This window comes from Nelusetta ayraudi, unplaced genomic scaffold (assembly GCF_046127955.1).
Source record: "Nelusetta ayraudi isolate G7.1 ecotype Tasmania unplaced genomic scaffold, CSIRO-AGI_Nayr_v1 ptg000076l, whole genome shotgun sequence".
Classification (NCBI taxonomy): domain Eukaryota; kingdom Metazoa; phylum Chordata; class Actinopteri; order Tetraodontiformes; family Monacanthidae; genus Nelusetta; species Nelusetta ayraudi.
In genome coordinates, this window is record NW_027466126.1 from 557,240 (window position 1) to 579,149 (window position 21,910).

A 21,910-nucleotide genomic window follows, 5' to 3' on the forward strand; every position below is an offset into this window, starting at 1 on the left:
AAAACCCTTTAAAGCTTCAAACTTGCCACCGCCCCCACGCAGGTGGCAGCGCTGCACTCTGGCGCGTCCTCCCTGCCTGCCGTCTGAAACTCCTCATTTACGTCGGGACACCTGTCGGCCCGCCAGTCGCCATTAAGCGCTCCGCCAGACAGGCCTTTTTGTTGTGCCGCGCTCGCTCCCCTTCATCCGGCCGTCAGAAGTATCAAAGCTGACGCTGTCCCGTGCCGCGCAGGTGGCGGCAGTCAGGGAGGGCATGTCGGCCATCATCCCCGTGCCCCTCCTCTCGCTGCTGACGGCGCAGCAGCTGGAGCAGCTGGTGTGCGGCCTGCCCGAGGTCTCGGTGGAGATGCTGAAGAAGCTGGTGCGCTACCGCGACGTGACGGAGAGCCACCAGCTGGTGGGCTGGTTCTGGCAGAGCCTGGAGGAGTTCACCAACGAGGAGCGCGTGCTCTTCCTGCGCTTCGTCTCGGGCCGCTCCCGCCTGCCGTCCAACCCGGGCGACATCGCGCAGAAGTTCCAGATCATCAAAGTGGACAGGGTGAGAGTCAAGATTCAAGAGCTTTATTTGTCGCAGACCGGGCAACAATATTCATAGTAAAGAAAGCAGTGACCGACCTCATAAGAGAAAAAAATATATCACGTACAAAATGTGTTTCAATCTCATTTGAAAACTGGCAAATTTGCAATTGACATTGCAATGTGTGTTTTTATAGAACCACAGGGGGACGACCAATGCAAATTAGCTTCATGCTAGCATTGGGTACATTTACACTTCTTGTAAAAAATCTCCATCTAGTGTACGTTGTTCCTCTTTATCAAATCAAATGACCTAAAAAAATAAATAAAAATACAACAAATGATCTATATTCAAAGCCCCGTGGTATTTAGCTCTTTATTTAAATGACTCTTAAAACACTGAAAAAATGACGAAATCCATATATTTTATGACTAACTTACTATTAATGTAATTTCCTCAAGTTCGGTGGGCTGGATTAAAAAGCTTAATGGGCCGCATCTGGGCCCCGGGGCCATAGTTTGCCCACCCCTGATCTAATCTACTGGGCGACCCCACCCGGCCGGGGTTATTATCGGTCGAGCTCACAACTCACTTCTCCCCGTTTCCTCCTCCGTCGCAGCCCGTCAACGGCCTCCCCACGGCGCAGACGTGCTTCTTCCTGCTGCGCCTGCCGCCCTACACCAGCCAGGCCGTCCTGGCCGAGCGGCTGCGCTACTCCATCCACAACTGCCCCTCCATTGACATGGACAACTACATGCTGACCCACAACACCGAGCCGGCGGACAGCTCCGACAACGAGGACTGACTGAACGAAGGGCGAGGGCAGCTACGGCCAACTGGGTGATGAATGTAACTCCACCCAACGCCATGCACATTTATGCACTAAAAAATAACAAAGAAAAAAAAGAAAAAAGAAAAAGACGAAACTCACTTTTTAATGGCCAAACCTTTCTGGTTGTGTACTATGTTTGTATGTTGGTTTTATTTAAAGATGTGCGCGGCGATGTATTTATTGCAGTGATTACTCTGGGTCAGCACGACACGGGGACAGAAGAATGATAATTTCTAAAAAGAAAAACGTTACAAGTGAATAAGCCACTACTTAAGAGTCCATGTGCCTGTTTGTTTGAAAATAATAATGTCATAATTTAATAAGCTGTCACACGAAAACGGGATAATTGTAAAATAAAGAGTGTTTAAATAAGGGTCATGCTGTTAATCTCCTTTTTGACAGGGGAATATTCAAAGTACAGCGGTGCCTTATTGGAAGTGTGCAGATGTGGAATCTGATGATAAATGAAAACACTACTTTTTTTTATTTTTTTTTATTTTTTTAAATAGACCAACCAAGCAAAAGACGTTTTTTCTTCTTCCTTTGTCTTTTATTGAAACGTAAAAGCTAATTGGTAACACAGATAAAATCCTCAGACTTAACATCACTCTGCTGCACAGCGGTTAGATTTTCAATGTTTTCCTTTTGGTGAGGCTTGCCAAATATTTTCTTGTCTGAATTCAGCTTGATTGACACTAGTGAGTAATGCACAGCAAACAAAAAAGCCTTTGTCTTCGCTCCCCATCCAAATTTACTGCTTAACCTGAATTGGTGCATGAAAGAAGTCCCCACGAGTCCAAATAGCAAAAAAAGAAAGAAAGAAAGAAAGAAAGAAAAAAAGAAAAAAAAAAAGCCTGATATAAACGCTGCTCTTAAATCACATCATTATTCAGTTTCCCCTGGAGTTTGATGCTCTCCAGACTCTGCAGCGCAGCTGGCGCATCTGCAATTTGTCTGCGCTGCTGAGAGGCGACTCTGCTGTGACCTTGTTACCACTTTGTCTCCCAGTGTGCAGCGGCAATGTGACCAGTTGGGCAGAATTCAGCACCACAGTCAGCAGATCCGCAACTGGCTGGTGAGGCCTCCTCAGCACGCACGATTGTTTATTATTAACAAGTAATTTAAAAAATAATGTTTTTATGTAATTATCACAGAAATAATAATATAATAGTACACAAACACATATAATAATAATAATAATAATAATAATAATAATAATACACCAATGTAAAAATTCTAAAATTAAGTAACTGAACTACAAATGTTGCTAGGTCCAGGCTCCGCATTGGGGAGAGTGGAGAGGACTTTACCGCACAGTTTGATCCGTGCACACAAATACAATTACACTTGCACACACACGCACAACTTATACATCTACCCCTGCTGTAGTCATGTGCTTGGATGATCTCTAAATCCGACTTCTGGCCTCGCTGCCTAAAGCGATTCACTGGACCTGAAAGGAAAACCACTGGAAGAACTTGTGTCCTCTCTTCTACTCTGTCCGCAGCTGTAAATACAATTATTCTGGCCGAGTCGGTGAGATGTGTTCAGAACTGGAAAACTATTAAAAAAAAAAAAAAAAAATGTTTTTAAAAACCTGCATGTGAGATTGAGTGATTTTTAAAGTTGATGTTAGTAAGGAAACCTCTCTCACACCGCATTTATCGGCTCTGACGTACATATTTAATGAGGGGTGGACACGTTCCTGCTACCGCGAGGTGACGCTGTGTTATAATTAAGAGCGGCAGATCAATATGGCGCGAGCTTCAGCTTTCACGCCAGGCCGACGGCTGACCCTGGCATGAATATGCAATACCCCGCATTCCCACAGGAGGGCAGTGTGGTCGTTGCTCTCAGATGTCTGCGCAAAGCGAGTTCAAGGGAGCGTTTCAAGTAGGTATCGTCATCAGCATCTCTCTCTCTCTCTCTCTCTCTCTCTCTCACACACACACACACACACACATACACGCACACGGATCCTCTACAGCTGATGATGCATTTTGCCGTCAGCTAATCTCTGTCACCCTGTTTCTACCTGTCGGCTCATTTGATCCGCACGGCTGCACGACATGCACGGCGACAAGCAGCATGTGGTCGAGTTACTGCAGTGATACACCTCTCACAACCTGAGTAACGTGTATTCATGTATGCGTCCCAGCTGACGGAGGTGTTGAGGTGTCGGGGTTTTGGGCAGCGGGAGGCCTCTTTTCCAGCCACTTGAGCGCTTTGGAGCTCCCATACGTGACTCTTGAGGGTTTTTCCTTTATTATTGATGCCATTGTTGCTCAAAGTGAGAGCAAGGCCTTGGCAAGTTCTCTGTTTGATGTTTCTCTCAGCCTGATTTGATTGGTAGATTAAAGCTCCTGTATCATGCAGCTTTTCTGCATGCTCCACCGAGAACACACAGTCCTGGAAACCAGCCTGTTGTGAGGTCACACAGGGCACTGATGCATCTGCAAGTTCAGCGACCCCAACTGCCACTGCCGGCTGTTGGCTCCATCCATGGAGGTTTTTGTTTACCCCTCCAAACATGTGGAAAGTCCACAAAAACCTTGGTTTTAGCAACCTTTTTGCAGGCGGCTGTAAACAGAGGGATCCCTGCGCTTTTTTTTCCTCTGGCGAGATTAACTGCGTGAGTCCCTCCCTTTGGAGTCTAGGACAAAGATTAACGTGCTAAGCTAGTGCTAAAGGGAGACTGGTTTTCAGCACTGAATCAGTCTTCACTGTTTATTCTCTTTTTGCCCAACCATTAGTTTTGGATTTCTTTGTCTTTTTTTCTTTTTTTTTGGTTGAATGGCCCTCCTGATGTAACTGTCCTCATTTTGCGGGCTCGGTACTGGTGATTAGGGATGCTCTGTGCACCTCCTGTGCCTGGGGAACATCTTGGGGTTGCCCGAGGACAGTGACATGTGGTCAGGAGGAGATGGGGACAGAATGGCTTGGAACAACCTGCTCTACTGCTCTGAGCAACAGCTGCCACAGCACGTCATCACGTTCAACAGTGCATTTGGATGAGACAGAGCTGTTATTGCACGAACAGTTTGATTTAACGTTCTGGGAACAAACGTGGTATTAAGTTAAATGTACAGTTGTGGAAAGGTGAATGGTAGACTTGAAACAGAGGCAAAATATGTTTGTTTGTTTTTCCCCACGAAAGGTAATAAATCAGTGCATCAGTGCTCCCACAGCAGCTGGATCGCTAAGATTTCATTTCTGGAATCTCATTGGTCCATCGCACCAAGCTCCAATCAGCGTTCTCAGTAGGTCCTAGGATTTCCGTTTTAATCAGCTTCCTTTTATTTGCTTCAAATCCATAAGGCAACAGCTGTTAGCTGGCCTTAAAAGCCCCAGATCAAGACAAAGGTTGGAAAACAGGAAGCTACTGCTAGCCTGGCTGCTGCTACGGAGATTAGCGGGAATGCAACAGGAGCGTTAAAGCAGGAACAAGGCAGTGAGGGCCTTGTTCAATTGATAACTTGTTTTTGCTTCTTTCCCAGCTTGTGTTAAACTCTAAGCAACACACTGAAAATAGTGTAACTACCCAGCTACACTACGCGGCTAAAATACTAATATTGATCTGATTTCTGATCAAATGTGATAGAAGGTTTGTCCAAAAACCTTCCAATCCCTTTTAAAAACACTTTCAATTAGTTCCTCACCCCAAACTTGGCGTGTATCGTGGATCACAGTTGATCTCTGGATGATGAGCCTTGTACAACAGAAGTGATAGGGAGAGACATCACTCTTCTCTTCGCCTCAATCTTGGCACGGAGGACGGACACGATTATTCCCCAGGACGTTGAAATATTCTTGTAAATGGCAACCGCAGGGGTCTCACTTGAAATTCTACAACTCCCACTTCCAGCCCACCCAGGGCCGCGGTCCAACTGAATAATGTAAAGTGCTCTGGGCTCCTTCCACACATGCTGCTGCCGCCCAGTCAGCTCGGCGTTTGCTCTGAAAATTACACGCGCGTTTCGAAGCACCAGAACAAGAGAGGCTTCGTATAAATTACACGCAGCCCACGTGCCTTTTAATCATTCAGCGGTAAACCTTTACTAATAAATGACTGCAATTTTAATGACTCAAATGACGTAAGTTTGTTGTCTTTCTTGTGCTTTTAATTTTATTAAAGACTAGTGTTTTCCATCCTTTGTCCAGTCATCAGCAGAGAACTCTCCTTCCATGCTATAAACATCTAAGACCCGAATATATATTTTTTTGCTGTAAAAAAAAAAATCACTCAGAGGCGAATGAAAATCAGAGCTCGAGTTTGCTTCAGTGAGTTTCCCATCGAGCAGATGTCAGAATAAAATTACAACAGAGCTGAGAAAGGGCAAACGCGTTGGACTAATCTATTTTAATGTGTTAAAACCTGAGTGGTTTCTCCTCGTTCTCCTGGGGTGGGAACTGGGGATGATAATAAGTCCTGTGGCAGAGTATCAGGAACTTCCTGTTCACGCTCTGGCTCTCTCACTTTGCAGAAAATCTCATCACCAAAGTTAACGCACCAAAAACAAAACACTATCTCATCTTTCGACAGAATCACCACAGTGATAGTGACATTCTTTTTCTTTCTTTCTTTCTTTCTTTTATTATATATATATATATATATATATATATATATATATATATATATATATATATATATATGATACCTAGCAATGGAAGAAAAGCAATTTAAGATCATTTTGTTAAAATCCCTTGCAGAGAATGAAGCAGGTCTCTCCATTCTGAATTTTTAATTAGTCAAAGGAGGGTGTGACCTACATAGTCTCGCTGAGCCAACACAGGAGCTACTGGTCACCTGATCCTCCTGCTGCTGCTGCTGCCCTCCAAAATCAGAGGAGCTCATTTCGTTGAGATAGTGAATGAACGCGGGCCAGGTCGTGAAAACAGGGCCACTTCGGTGTAGGTCAGTGAATCTCTAAGGTGACGCTGCTGCTGCTGCTGCTGCTGCGGCGGTGGTGATGCGATGTGCGTCTGGCCGGGCCGAGGTGTCCTGACTGGCACCCGCACAGCTCCTGTTACAGGACAGGCGGCGTGTGACCCATGTACCTCGGAGACACCTAAAACTCTGGTACAGTTTCAGTGGGTGACGTGATATACAGACCTGCTGGCCGTCCTGCCAACTGACTTTCAGGTTGTTGTGATGTGTGCCAGAGAAACAACAGACGGCAGCTGAGTGAGATGTGAGCGCTTACAGGCATCTGGTCTAATTAACCATTTGCTTAGTGTGGGTCCTCAGAGGGGGTGCAGGATTGGACTGATGGGGAATAGAAATGTTTTTTGTTTTCCTCTTAAAAACCAGTTGATATACATGCATTTTCCCAGATGAAAAACATTATGGAAGCTTTTGTAGCAGGAAATTTTGCCCTGGCTGCAAAACTGATTATGGATAATTGATGCAAACAACGGTAATATTGATGCAACATCTAAATTGAATTAATTTGATGACTATCTGATTGATATAGTTACAACAGATTATACACGGAAGGCAAGCTTGATTTATTTTTTAATCTATTTACACATAAACCTTACACAACAAATGCACAAATAATCATTTGGTGGTGTGAATTATGAATTAGTGTGAACAATAAATTATGTATTTACTTTGTTTTGGTGTTGTGCAAATGTCTTCAGGTCAGTGCAATCTTTCTGCTGTGGAGCCATTTACGTTTTACTTATTTTCATGGGTTTAGTTTTCTAACTACTTCTTTAGGAAGTACTACTCAAAAGGTACAAAAAAATAAATAAATAAATAAAGGTTTTCAAAGCACTGAATATTACAATATCATCAATCGTTGCTCATTTCATCTCGAATGTTCGCAGCTTGGAATGCTGGGAAATCCTAATTAGTCCAGCAACATTTCCGCCCATAACAAGCGTCTCTGCCCTCACGTCAACAACTGACAGTCTTTCAATTACAGCTAAGCAGCGGCGTCTTTGCGAGTTAAAGTAGTTAAGATTTTGTGTCAAGCATAAGCTGGCGTTACGCGGCAGCACACATGAGGAAACAGAATAAAAAGCAGCGGTGGCCGGTTGCAAAATGATATACGTTAGTTTCAGCGCAAACATTAGCAATGTTGACGCGCAGCCACAGGCTAACAGCGCCGCAGGGACGACTATTCGAGCGCAGATAGAATAGATCGATTAAACTCCTTGGACACATGCAAGCTAACACATCAAGGTTTTTTTTTACCCGGCACTGCGACCGCTGATGTAAACTTCTTATGGGTGAGTAGAGACTTCTTTGTTCAATGAAATGGAAATTCTCTCGCATCAGAGAGAGCAATGAAATCACCCAGTTTAGACCTAGGGTGACTGTTGATGTGTCACTGACTCACATCCAGCTCCCAAATTCGTTTTTGCGTCTTCTATGTTAAAACATTAATTTTTAAATGTTCAGATGAGCATTACACACTGCCTTGTACATTGAGACCAAATGTGAATTTGCAAGATTGTTAAAACTATACGTTGCGCCCCAGGCTTTATCCTCCCACCTTAAAAGACCTGTGGAGGGAAAAGGTGAAGAGTGTCGGGAGACTCTGGGAGCGTTTTAGTGGCACCGGTTGGGAACCTGGTGAGACTGCTCTCATAAATAATGCAGCAGTGTCTGAGGGGGCAACACAATCCCCTTATGCCCAGACCTTCCTGCTAACAAGTAAACAAAGAACGAAAAAGGTAAACAGACCAGGCACTCCTTTTGAATTTATTTTAAAGGATATTCTTTTGAAAGCAAAAAAAGTGGTTTGTTCTTCTCTGGGAGCCCTATTGAGTATTTCAGATTGGGGCCAGTGAGGTTAAAAACAATATATAGCAATAATGAATGAATTTGTAATAATTTTATGAAATACAGAGCCATCTTCCTATTTTGTTGTTGCTGCACTGTTGTGGAGTCCATCATCACAGCCCTGATTTATTGTGTCTTGTCATGAAAATCTTTGAAAACTGTTTATGTGATTTTTATTAATGCAAAAAATAAATAAATTCATCCAGTTCTGATAAAATTGTGCAGCTAATGCAGCATCAGTGCTAATCTCTTTAGCAGCAGTTTGCAGCCACCTCTTTCTCTTCCTTTTCTTGCTTTCGTCACAACTTAAAAAAAAATGCAGATCAGCAGAAGTGCTTTAAACTTTTTGTGTTTGTGCGTCTAAAAATGAACCGTGAGCAACATGTCAGACTTGAAATCGTATTGATGCAGCTACTTGCAAGACCCCCCCCCAAAACAAACAAAAGCAAAACAAAGCCTCCTGTTGCCTCTTAATCGGATATTTTCCCCACAAGTGCTGATATAACACCAGCCAATCAGCAGCAGAGTCTTGCCCCCTCCGACCCCACTCATTTCCCATATAACCGTAAATGAAAATCCCGCATTGCAACCCGAGAGAATCCTCTTTCATTTAAATCCACTTTATGATACGTCATCCGGGGCTAAAAGCGTGGCGGGAGCCGTCGTCTAATGTCTCTGTAAGAGCGTCCGCCCGTTTGCTGGCTTACGCCACAGTTCATCATCAATGGCCCAGGCTTTACCTCAGCCAGGCAGGCAGGCAGACAGGCAGGCAGGCACGCATGCACGCATGCACGCAGGCAGGCAGGCAGGCAGGCAGGCAGTGGTCATCAGCTCAGCATCACGCAGCCAAAGCTGGCCGGCTGTTCTCAGCGGTCAGAGGCCAATATTAAACAACTCAGCTTTCATTTTCAATGGGCTATTATGCAACAACATCTGGACGAGAGACCTTGCGAGACTTTTTTTCTCCCTCCACCTCCCCCGTCATAAAGCGGAGCTTGGTTACATCAACACCGACCCTCCACACCCCTTGGCTGGATGGAAAGGGCATTCCTGCTTTTTTTCTTGACACGCAGCCAGGAACAGGGCATCTCTCCTACCCGCTACTTCCCCCCCCTTCCTTATTTGCTAATGACACCGAAATTGGGAATCATTTTGTGTTCTCGGTAATCATGAACATCTGGCGTGCGCCATCTGGCCGCGTCGTCATCTGATGGGCTTGACCATGACTATTAGTCAAAAAAAAAGGAGAGGGAGATGTATAAATGTTCAAGCCGGTTCAGGCTGGGTTATTTTTGGCGAGATTAAGAACGCTTAAATATTTTCCGAGCGCAAGCGGCGGTGGCGTGGTGTAGCAAGGGGTACTTTTTGTACTTTTTGTTCTCAGGCTTGTTTGGCTGCAGAAGGAGCTGAAATGGCGTCTTGGTGCTTCCGAATCTGAATGTTATCTGCCCTATAGTGATTTTTCTGGGACAACACCAGCCCATATATCTCCCCGCCACAGCCAAACCTATATTTATGCTGGTGTGACGGGCACGAGGAGGTAATGACGCAGGAGAAAGGGGAAGGTGAGGCACGTGAGAGACCCAGTTCGGCTCCCACCTGAGCTTAAAATACCAAAGCGGGGCCGTATCCCTCGCTATAGCGCTCGCACCTGGGAGGTTGCAGGTGTGGTGTGAAGGCAGCCAAGGTGCTACAGTAGAAAATGCCTGGACGCACGACACACCCGTATGCTCACTTGACGAGCAGCCAGCTGCAGAGTTGTGTGTTGGCGGCCCTGTAGTAGAGGTCAAAATAGCAGCTTTTCTACCTCAGTAGTCATTTATTTTCCTTCACGAGCCTCCCATTCATTGGCCCTCCGGTTTATGACCTACAAACACGCCTTCACATGCGTGCGTCCCTGCGGGGACTCACTGCACGGCTCTTATATGTCGGGGAACTAGACAACGTAAACAACAAATTACCGGGACGTTTGGCGAAAATCAAGACACAAATGCCACTGTTGTGGTTTGGAAATGTCATGTCTGACGCAGTTGTGGGTGCGGACAAAGTGGGGCGAAAAAAAAAGGTGGCGGAGGAAAAGAAGCCCCAAAGAAACGTTAAAGCAGTCAATGGGCCAGTGGGAGAGTCGCTACAGAACATTAGTATCGCAGCGCTGAAGCCTTATGGACTGGGAGGAGGCTGCAGTCTGCTGCAGTGCAGTCTGCATTTTCACCATACAGTATATGTGGGGAACAGGCAGTGCACCAAAATGCATTGGGGTGCCTGTCAAAGCCCCCCCCCCCACTACTCTGTGCACACCTCAGCAGCACAATTGCACAAACCAGAGAATGCTTTGAAGCTGGTCTCAGCGCTTAAATATTCAAAATAGTCGTTTCAATTAAGAAAAACATCCGCTGACCTAAATGTGCAACAAAAAAAAAAAGAAAGTTTAAATAAAAGAAAACCCAGCAAATTCATTTGAGGCATGAAAGCTTGCAAAAAAAACAGTCTGAAGCAGGTGGGTGAGTCACCAAGTGCGTGCAGGTGCAGGATGTGCAAGTGGTTGATGCATCGGGGCATTAGCCTCAAGATGGGTGAAGAGCAGTGGCGGTCAAGAGGCCTTGAGATGGGCTGCATATTCACTGGAGTGTGCTGTTAATACAATAACGCCGCTATTAGCTGTGTGTGTGCGCGTGTGTGCCTGGAACGAGCCTGGAATTATGTAGGTAGCGCAGGCTTCCCCGCCGTTCGGTCTGCTTTTGGAGCAACGTCGGGAGCAGCGTGCCGCTGGAACCATATCAAAGGCGGAAACTTGGCGGTTAGATTGGATGAAGACACACGGTGGCAACGTGCGGCTGAGAGAATAAGCAGATCTGATCCAGTGATGTACGTTTCACACCCGTGAAATTACAATTTGTAATTCGACCTACTTCAAGAAAGAAAAAAAAAAATCCCAGCGTGGAAACGATCGAAACCTTAATCATGATATTTTAAACAGGGTCTCTGATTTATCTTCCAGTCGTTGTTTGGCCGCACTGTTAATCATGCAGCCTAATGCATTTCTCAATTTTCCCTGTGTGTTTCGCCAGGAAAAACTATTAAAAAGTAATCAGCTGTCCTCATGCAGAGAAAAGAAATACTGCAGTTTTGCACTCATGAAAGCCAAATTATTGGCAAAGAAAATTCAACAGAATATGAGGATGCGAAAGATGTAAGCTCCTGGTGGTGGATCCGTTCCGTCTGGAAGCTGTCCTTCTCTTGCGCTTGAGGAGCTTGTGATCAAATCTTAGATGGTGTGAGTGTTGTTCTCGTGTTGCACGACAAAGGGTCAGGTGCCCCGCTTGCGTTTGCAGACACCGTCCCGCTGTGTTGACAGACAGACAGAGAGACAGATAGATGGACGAGGTGTTGAGTGACAGAATCTGGCCAACTTTCTGTCTGTAACAAAAAAAACCCCAACCAAACGGCAACAGCATAACACAGCAGAGCATCATTGAAATGTATAGGCGTACTTCGATTCCTTTTTTAAATCCCAGTGCTTTGTTGTAATTCAAATTGGAGTAACGCTACACTGTAAATTGTCATGGCATCAGGCTCCTATGATAGTTTATATCCTGAGATGGACTACATAACCCTTGGAAATTCATGCTGTATACTCAGATGGTATAATGAAATCATTTTTTTATGACCTTCCAGCATTATGAGTGCAGCACACGTCGGCTAGTTTCAGTGGCTTCAAATATTTTGGACCGTTTGTCCAGTTTTATGAGCTTCCTAGGTTTTACAATTTTACTGAGTACCGGACCTACACATGCCATAAAAAAAAAAAAAATCTACACAAACGTCAACATGGTTATGTAAACATTTTTCAGTTGTCCTGCTGCCAAATGCTATAAATTAAAATTGCTCACTAAATGCCATAAGCATACAGATGGAGCGGCTCCAGAGGCACGGATGTTCGAAATGACATAACACAGAACATAAATCTCTGTTCTGATCACCGTGAAGCGGTCTGGCTGCGGTAACCCAGAGCCGACCCTGAGGCCGAGAGAGAAGCAGCCCGCGCACTGGGTTGTGGGGGGGAGGAGGGGAGAAGGGCGTCCTTCAGATTTTTTCAGATTTCGCCCTTGTAGCTCCCATGCGAGAATGAACGATGTTGAAGAAGAAAGAAGAAGAAGATTTAGATTTTTACAACCACACTTTACTTTACAAAAACAAGAAACTGCTCAATCTTACAGTATATCACTAAAAAATAATTCATTGTTAAGAATAGTACACAAATTTTTTTTGTGGAAGAAGAAGAAGAAGAAGAAGAAGAAGAAGAAGAAGAAGAAGAAGAAGAAGAAGAAGAAGAAGAGGTAACAGGAAAGATGTGTTTTTTTGCAGAAGTGAAAGGGGAACGTTGCGTAACGAGATGAAACAAGAGCAATTGGTGCACAGTTGACCTCTGCGATGGAGGGGAGATGCGGAGGTGGGGAGGGAGGGGGGAGAGACCAGGCACATTTGGGCTGGTAGCCCGGGCCAGCTGTTCGCAAAGTGTCTCAGCGGCCACTTTATTAGCACGATGATGATGATGATGAAGTCGGATAATACAGCGCCGGCTTTTTGGCCTCGTTGCGTAACAGATTTTGCGTCGACATGAAGGTCGCGGTCCTGGCCTGGCGTGGTGTGGCGTGGCGTGGTATGGATCGGCTCAATATGGTTTGGATTGGGCGGGGGAGAATTCACAACATGTGCAGATGAATCGTATGGCAAGCGCACACGACATTTGTGTCGGGGTTGGCGGGGGGTGCTGTGCCTTTGCAGGGGCATGTGTGTGTGTGTGTGTGTGTGTGTGTGTGTGTGTGTGTGTGTGTGTGTGTGTGTGTGTGTGTCCGCCTGGTGTTGACATGCCTCGATGCTGCACCGCCTTCAATTAAGGAAATGCTTGGGCTTATCAATCCCGATCCGGCTCATTCGCCGGGACGGGAGAAAGACAGGCGGGTGGACGGGCCGCCCGGTCACATGACCCAGGCGGCCGCTGTGTTTACCCTCCGCAGAACATTGCGTCCTGTTTTCTTTTCCCTTTCTTTTTTTTTTTTTACGAGTACCTCCGGAACGCAGAATCTTTGTCGGCCTGTAAATCGCGCCTGCCGAAGCCGTACGCGGCGCTCTGCCGGGTTATTTACGAGCCGGGACGGCGAGCTGACCTTCCGCTGAGGCATCGTAGGGGGAGAGAGAGGAAGGGGAAGGAAGGAAAGGAGGAAGGAAAGAAGGAAGGAACGAAGGAAGGCGGGCGCCCGGCAATCCATCAGCGGCTGCACGTCCCGTCTTTGAAGGCTCATCTTCTTGAAAGCCTCGTCCTGGGTGTCGGATCGGTCGCCGTGGCGGACGCTGAGTGTCCGCCCCGCTCCCGCCCACGCCGGCCCACTGGACGTCCCCTCCGGCCGGCGAGGTCACAGCTGCAGGGTCAGAAGGGTGCTCCGCCGCTGCGTCGTCTCCAGGGCCGCCCCGGCCCGAGCAGATTTATTGCCGCCTTTTGAGGAGAGACAAATGGAGGAGAGGAAACACCTGCTGTCCTCCTCGCGGCCGCGTCGTCGCTCAGCAGCAGCAGCAGCAGCAGCAGCGCTGATTTACAGTCACCTCCGCGTCATTTGTCACTCTTTTTTTTTCTCAAAGCATCGTGCCATACACTCACAACACTGACCCCTCTTTTTTTTTTATTATTATTATCAAAAATGTAAAACACTGCAGCAGCAGCAGCCGCGTTCAACACACGAGGGATTTTCTTTTTCCACGAGTGAGCTCTGCTCTCCTGCTAAACCCACACAGATTAATTATGAAAATGGCAATTGTTTTACACCGGCAAACAGATTAGAGCAATTTCCATATCCAATCAGATGCCGTCAACGAGGGCCGGCAGTTGTTGCCATACAGCAGATTTATTTATTTTATTTTGTGGCTTTTTGTCCGTTTTGTTTGTATTTCTGATGAGGCGTCGGTAGCTAAAGGTTTAGCACCTATACTGTTACCGTGCGCTCCCATTCTGTTTGACATTTACTCCCAGCATTCGCATCAGATATATGATTTGGCGAGCGGACGGAGGCGGTGAGGAAAAAATAATTAATGAGTTTTCTGCACACACTAAAAAATAGGCAAATTTTTCAATAATAATCGCGGATTTCAAGGTTTTTCCTTTGAATAGCTCACTGGATTCCTCATCGTGGCTATCTGTTGTCTGCCAGGAGGATTTTTTTGTCTGGCATTGTGAGAGAATAAGAATAAGAAGAATAAGAGGAGGAAAAACAAGTGTTTCCCCGGCTTGGACCGTCTTCAGCAGCCGCTTGTTTACTCCCTGGCTCTCTGCCATGCCATGCTGTCCAGGTTAGTGTATTACGGGCTTGTATGAGCTCGAGGGCTGAGAGCCACTGCCCACACTTTTATGAACAACAGCGCTTTGCGTTTGCCAGGAACAAATATTGATCCCGTGACCTCTGAGCCCAGGAAGTGCCAGCAACAAGTCCAGAAGCTGCCGATATTGAATCCTTTCGCTCTCTTTTTCATTTTTTATTTATTTATTTATTTATTTATTTATCTTCTGCCCACCGGGAGCCACAGAAAATCGTGCCCACCGCCTCCTCGGCCTCATCTGTTCGCAGATGAGGATGATGTCATGCATCACATCTGCAGGGAGATAATTACCAACAACGCAGTCACGTATGATGGATAGCCGGCGTTAGGCACCATCAGCCAATGTCATTGGGCCTGGAAGCAATGTGATTCGCCAGATAATGGAGTCAATTGTTTATCGCAGATGGGATCCCGTCGGTGACGATGTTCTTTCTGTTTGTAAAAAGGGGGTTTTCCAGGTTTTATGCCACATGAATTATTTCTTTATAAAATAGATTAAAGCAAAAACAGGTTAAGATGTATTTTTGAAACGATGTGGTGGTTATTTAACATATGAATACAGAATAAATTATAGATATTAATGTACATTCTACCTCGCGCATAATAACTCTTAAAGAAAGTTAGATTCTCGTGTAAAATAATTGTTGGTGCTGAAAAATGTATATATGCAACAACTAATTAATGTCCCTCCCTCTAATGCATAATAATGGGAGAAGTTGACCTCACTGTTCAGGTATCAATATTTTAGTATAAACCAGTATCGGTCTGAGGGAAGTCTCTCTGCCTCTGTTACATCCACGAGGGGGAGACTCAAGGTGTTGGTGAGGTGACAGACTTGCACTTCTGGATTGTTTTTGGATAAATGTCGGGTCTACGAGTGTCGGCACCGGCAAGCTAAGTGAGTCATTAGCGACGGATTCATTAGCCCGGGATCGAACTCGGGCACCTTGCCATTGTTGCTTTCTTAATTATTCATAAGAGTGAGCTCAAAGGGCTTAAAAGTGGATTTAAAGCTTTGTCCTGGGCTCCTTTTGCCGGACCTAATGAAGGATGAAGAGTGTGAAGGCACGTCGGATATTTTCCTGCAGAAATCCGTGCAAAAAAAGGCAAAAATTTGAATCTGTTGATTCCTACTGCCAGTATTTTCTGTCAAGGGAAGTGTTGCGAACTGTTGTTTACTCTTACTCTCTGAGCCAAAATGCACAGGTGGGGAGCTTGTCAGTGCCACCTAACGCCACATGTGCTCTGTCATCATAAAGGCATAGCCTGACTCAATAAACATTAGTAGCGAACCTCACAGAATTCGTCTTTTTTTTGGATGAATAAAGAACAGAGGTGTTTAATCACTGGTGGCTGGCCAACACACAGCCGCCGTTCTCTTCAAAAACCTGATTCCTTTTGCCTTGTTAAACATTAAGTAGATCTGACACCCCTGCCGTGACCAGGAGGGTTTTAATCTCACTTTCGGATCGTGGCAGACGTGATAAATATTGCAGCGATTTAGACGGATGCCGCGGCCTAAAAAAAACCAACGAACAACAGCAACGAGTGACTTAGCGTCGTGCTGGAAATCAAAATGAAGACTTATTGAACTCGCTTAGAAGTAGAATAATTCCTACCAATTAAGATCAGCGCATTCGAATTAAAGAGCAGCCAATTTGTCTTGTGCTCAATTCAGCCCCCTGGATATGGGCTGAAGAGCCGCTCGCTACCTGCGAGCTAGACGGTACAGATATCACACTAAGGATATTAAAACCATATTTCAAGACAGCAGCTGATGCTGATGTCTATGATTCCTGTCAGACACGCTTTACTCGTTCAATTCCCCCGTGGTGGAGTGTCAGTGATTATAGGAGCACAAAACACTGATTAACTTGTTTTTTAATGAACATTTAATCAGCTTTAGAAGCTCCTGCGTCTCGATAGAGCAACGTGTTTATGTCTAAGATCAGCTCACGTTTCTCTTCAGGGAGCTCATTTGAAACCAACATGTCACTAAACTAATGTCACTAGCTCTAGTTCACGTTGGCTATGAAAACGTGCTGTCAGTATTGTTTGGGTATCGTTACTGACGTCGGGAATAATCAAACATAAAAATTACCTCTATTACCCTTCAGCACCCACAGACCCCACAACCCACCCCTCAAAATAGTCTGTTGTTGCAAAAACAAGTCGACAAATCCTGCAGACCTTCGCCAGGGGACTCTCTTGTCAAGGGCTGCGTCAGACGCCGCAAATCCTGGCGTCTTCCCGAGGATTTGCAGAGTCCACACACATAATCATTTGACTGGTGAGAGCTGGTTGAGTGGCAGCTGTGGATTAAACGCCGCCTGAAGGGCTGAATTCAAACGAAGAAATATCAGAGATTAGGAGACTCTGCCGCCGTGACACGTCCTTGACTCCTCTTTCACCTCTCGGCTCACCTTTATCGCGGCAGGCTGAGCCGCTGGTGCAGGCAGCTGGGGATTGTGCACCGCCAAGACCCGGATCTGTAATTGAAAGGACCCTTGTAATATGCAATATGCATCAGAGCCCTTCACTTTTTGTGCAGGATGCCGGTGGAGCAGCCTTGCTTGATGAACTGTCCGGAACTTAATTGTCCAGATAAAGGCATGTTTAGCCCTGTGTTTACAGACTCCTGCAAAAATGCTGGGTTTTTAGCTTCCCACTATCAGTGCCGACTTGTCACTCCTTGCTGGAGCAACAAAAACAAGCAGATGATGGACTTCCCGGGGAGTTCACGGACGGGCTTGGAGGCAAATATTGTTGGGGAAAGATTGGTGAAGTGAATTTTGCACAACACAGAGCTTTTTTTGAATTCAAATAGAAGTCAAGCGTTTTCATCGGACACCAAGGGCATTTTTTTCATCGTCATGAAAATACATCTTTCATCCCTTTCTTTGTATTTTGAGTCTATAATCAACTTTGAACAGTCTCTCTTCAAGGTGAGGCTGCGGTATTGTGTGTGTGCGTGTGTGTGTGGGGCCTTCTTTCTTTTTTGCCGATGTAACCTTGTGTGTTGCTGAGGCAGCAGACCCTAAACACCGGGAAGCCTTATTGCCTTGACAGACGGGGGGAAATATAGAGGAGCAAGTGAAGGCTTAGGGAGGACAGATGAGGGGGTAACAGGAGGATAGATAGATAGATAGAGGTGGAGTGAGGGGAGGGGACGGCTTACTGCCACAGCTAAAAATATGTGCTGAGAGGAATAATGGACACGAGGCCCAGTGATTTTGACAAGGGGGGGGGTGTGAGGTTGCCTCTTCTTAGGGGGAAGAGGGTGGCGGATGAGGAAAGATGAGGAAAGCTGTGACATCACTGATTACGTCCTCTGAATTTTGTAGTGGTTCATTTGCCCGGCCTTGGAGCCGGAACACATCGTATCCTCTTACCCTAAAACGTCAGAATTCATCTACAGTAATTCCCTCCTCTCGTTCTCCCCACCATCCACCCACCCCATGGACGGGCAAACACGCACGCACGCACACACGCACGCCGCCCTGTCTGCGACTAGCTGTGGTCTGTGCTGTCTGGGGAGCTAGAGCGGTTCAGATCACCCTGGATTATTATAGGGGGGAAAAAAAATCTCTGGCTTTCAACCCGTTTAGGCGATTTGACTTTTTTTTGTGAGCCATAATTAACGTTTAGATTCTTATCCTCGGTTAGCCGTGACGTGACCACTGCACTGGTGCTTCGCTCCGGGCGGTGAGAGACTTTCATTCGCTCATAGGACAGCAACAGTCATTTATTATTTAATGTTTGGGACATGATATTCAAAACATTAGCGGCTGCTACAGCGTTCACTTAGTCTCTGTAGCATGTCCATGACAAAGGAAACCCTTTTTTTTCCACACATATTATGCAGTGTATTTCACATCCACACGCCATCATGATAGAGGAATTAATCAGAAGGATAAGGCCACAATTTAGTAAGGATTTGGCGTCTGCTCTGTCTGAAAATGTCATCCCTGCATGCAACAGGTGCTCCAGAAAGCAACTTTAGCTCAGGAAGTACAGGAGATAGAAAGGGGGGTGGTTGGTGGTTCAATTTCCCCCTCCATCCCAGACTGCTGTTGTGTCCTTGGGCAAGGAACCTAACCCTAAACCCATTGGTGGATGAGTGTGCGAGTGAATGGGTGAATGAGAGGCCATTGTAATGTGCTTTGGGGTACCGTGAAGTTGCTGGAAAGCGCTATATAAGTGCAGTCCATTTACCATTACCATTTGTCATCCATAGAATAAGGAAGCAAATGTACAGGCATGAATAGCTGCAATGGAATAGTTATTTACCAAAATGAAGTTCTTGCCCATCACACCCAGAAGCTTTCACCAAGGTTGCGACTCTGTCCCAACCAGCACCACGGCGCCATGTAATAGATGGAACATAAAAGATTCTCATCTTCTTTGTTATTATCAGACAAAAGTGGCTTTCAGGGGATTCGTGATCCGGAGGTTGTTTCAGAAAAAAAAATCAAAAAAAAAAATCACCCATTTCATTTCGATTCCTGGGACAGAGACACCAAAAGTGTGATGGTACAGTAAGAGCCCGAGAAATTACAGGCGCATTAGCAAAGGCACTTCAAGCCTTTGTCTTCCTCTGAAAAAAGTCCGTACAGACTCGTCTAGGTGATGTTCCAAAGACGCTTTGGAGTATTTTAGAGAGTGGAACACAGTATTCTTACGGTAGAAGTCAAATGAGTTTGTCCCGTGGCGAATCCATCCTGCTGCTCTTATTCCAGCCCAGGAGACATAGATTGGGAGTACAATCCTAATCTCACTCCTGGTGGATCTCTAAATGCTCCGGAAAGAATGAAACTGACCTCTGCTAGCACCTGCCTTGACTGTGAGAATGGCACTCTGTTGACACAGCGCCCCCAGCTGGTGTGGTATAGGACTGTATAACTTTGGTTGCCTGCCTGGCAACCTCCCACCAGAACACAGAAATGCTTTGAGTCCTTTGGATGAAGGCCATGTAGTGTTGCAGCTTTGTTCCCTCTCAGAAGCGCCCGCAGACACCGAATGCCCTCTCTGAGTGCGTGCTAAATGCAAGGACGCTCTGAATAAAAAACAGGCTGGATTGAAGAGCTTGGGGAACCACTCTGTGTTTGACTTTCTCTCCTAAAACAGAAACTGCCTGACTCTGAGAGAGAAAAACAACTCTTGGAGCCAGAATGTTTTTTTCCTGCAGAGACTGCAGTCTCCCACCTGCTCCCACCTACGGAAAAAAAAAATCAAGCCACCCACTGCCTTCATATTTGCATAAGTTTTTCATGTGAGATCCATCCATCCAACCAACCATCCATCCATCTATCTATCCATCCATCCAACAGTATCGTTCACCAAGCAGGCCTGATGGAATGTTTCCAAAATACTTTGGACATGGAAGGGATTTTAATAAGGGAAGCACAACCTGGAAGTCGATTGGCTGATCTGCATTTGGAAAATTTCATTTGGTTCTTTACAAAATAACTCTTTCATTGCAGCTATGTTATGCCAGACAATGTTTGACAAAAATAGGCTGGATTTGTCAAAACCACTGAGAAAACCCTTCTGTGTCTTTTTTATTTTTTTATGTTATTACTGAACATAAAAAGTACAATCAACCTCTGCTTACGCAGCTGCTACAGTAGCTCTTGTTGGTCTTTTTGGCAGCACCCATTGTTTCTTTCTGGTCTTTGGTCCTGTTTTTTTTCTTTCTTTAAGGCAGGAAGCTACGTTGCGTCTCGCCATTGTAACCCCCTCCACGCACCCGTTTACTGTGAAAAATTTCAGACTAGTTGAAAATACAGCTTCACATAATGAACGTGCTAGATCTGAGATCTGCGCTATCCATCTCCCTCACAAGGCCACAGCAAAATAGGGCATCGGCTGAACTCAAATAATTGCAATCATTAAGGTGTTGTTCTCCTCTGCAACGAATAAACATCGCAAAAGCCCCCCCCCCCCCCGGCTCCTGTTGACCTGAATGGAATCAGCATCATGTGGTTACCTAACCGTTCCTTGCCCAAAAATCGCTGCGGTGGAACAAACAGGTTCTGCGAGTTTCTGACGTGGGGATTGGGGCAGAGGGGGGGGGGGCAAAAAAGTCGTAATTTCTTTTAGCTGTAAAGGAAGAAGCCTGATTACAATTCTCCATCGGGGTCGTCTTAATTATTCAAGCTCTCTGGTAAACCCAGAAAGCAAATGGCTCTGAGGCCAACCACACGCACACCTACACATGCATACTGATGAGCACTTTTTGCTCGGCGAGGCCGGGGTGGCCCACTCCTCCACTCCTCCACGCCTGTTCTGAAAGAAGCCACCCATCAAGGGATCAGCAGACGGCAGTAAATCCATTACTAAAAATACTTGCCAATCCTTTGGGATTACTACGCATAGCAAAGTGGACACTGTGTTTGCCACAAATCTGGAATTATGCAGTCAAGGCTGTCAATGGTGCACCAACACCTGACCCACTGTCTAGGCATGTTTGCTCTCTGGGGCAAAGGTGGCTGTGAGTGACTGGTTCCCACCGTATGTCTGGCTGCTGTGGCTCTGCCGTCTTGTCAAAGGTTAAAACAAAGCTCGTCACAAAGCTACTTTGCAAACGTTCAATGTTTATCTTGCGTTCTCCCCGCCTGTAAGGTTTCAGATTTGCTGCGACGCTATTCTATGAAAATGGTTACCTGAGTTTTGCAAAACTGCCGGGGACGATGACTCATGAACTTTTATTAAAAAAAAATAAATAAATAAACAAACTAATCTAAATTAAACTAACACCAGGGCATGACAAAGCTAGGCGGTTCTAGGGTCAGAGGGTCAGAGGCTGCGCCCACGCTGAGATAACAAACCTCTGCAATGATGTAACTTTTAACAGCTCAAGTATTACAAGTATTAGTCCAAGTTAATCAGGATCAGGTGTTGGGTTGCGTTCAGGTTGGGCAGGCAGCCCAGGCTGGTATTAGGCAGCAATCTTTTTTGCTGCGTCCTACCCTCCCCGATTCCATGGCAGTGACGCTGCTCAGCGCTGACTGTGTCCTGACCCGTCACACATTCAACTTTCAACTTTGGTGGGTGTGTCCAACAGACGAGGGAAGTGCTTTCTTCTTCAAATGAAAGGTTTTCCATTTTCTTTGCACTCGCGTCTCTCCAATTTGACTTTGCACTCGCGTCTCTCTAATTTGACTTTGCACACTTTGCATTGTAAATGTGCTGTACGCACAAATCTCGACCAGAATTTCTCTGTAGCACTTACGCTGCGTTTATGTGATGTCAGAGTAATTCCGAAGCACCAGACTCACATTAATAACTAAGTCATAATTCTGTCTGGAACTCTCTTTTGTAAAAGCTGCCAGATGTCCGATGGAGCAACTTATTAGTTGCAAATAAACAAGCAAGTCTGTTGAATGCGGTCCCTAAA

The 21,910-nt window shown here is 45.7% G+C and overlaps 2 protein-coding genes across 2 annotated transcripts in view; both read left to right on the top strand.

Moving 5' to 3' along the window:
- Positions 1-1,722, top strand: part of LOC142899815 (putative E3 ubiquitin-protein ligase HERC1) — a 34,045-nt gene extending 32,323 nt beyond the window's left edge. Inside the window, exons 79-80 of the mRNA XM_076043656.1 lie at positions 233-538; positions 1,137-1,722. Coding sequence (XP_075899771.1) covers positions 233-538; positions 1,137-1,322 — 492 coding nt within the window. The 3' untranslated portion in view covers positions 1,323-1,722. The remainder of the gene's footprint in view (positions 1-232; positions 539-1,136) is intronic.
- A 5,553-nt stretch (positions 1,723-7,275) lies between these two features.
- Positions 7,276-21,910, top strand: part of hcn1 (hyperpolarization activated cyclic nucleotide-gated potassium channel 1) — a 79,356-nt gene continuing 64,721 nt past the window's right edge. Inside the window, exon 1 of the mRNA XM_076043706.1 lies at positions 7,276-7,586. The gene's annotated coding sequence lies outside the window, so the exon portion shown is untranslated. The remainder of the gene's footprint in view (positions 7,587-21,910) is intronic.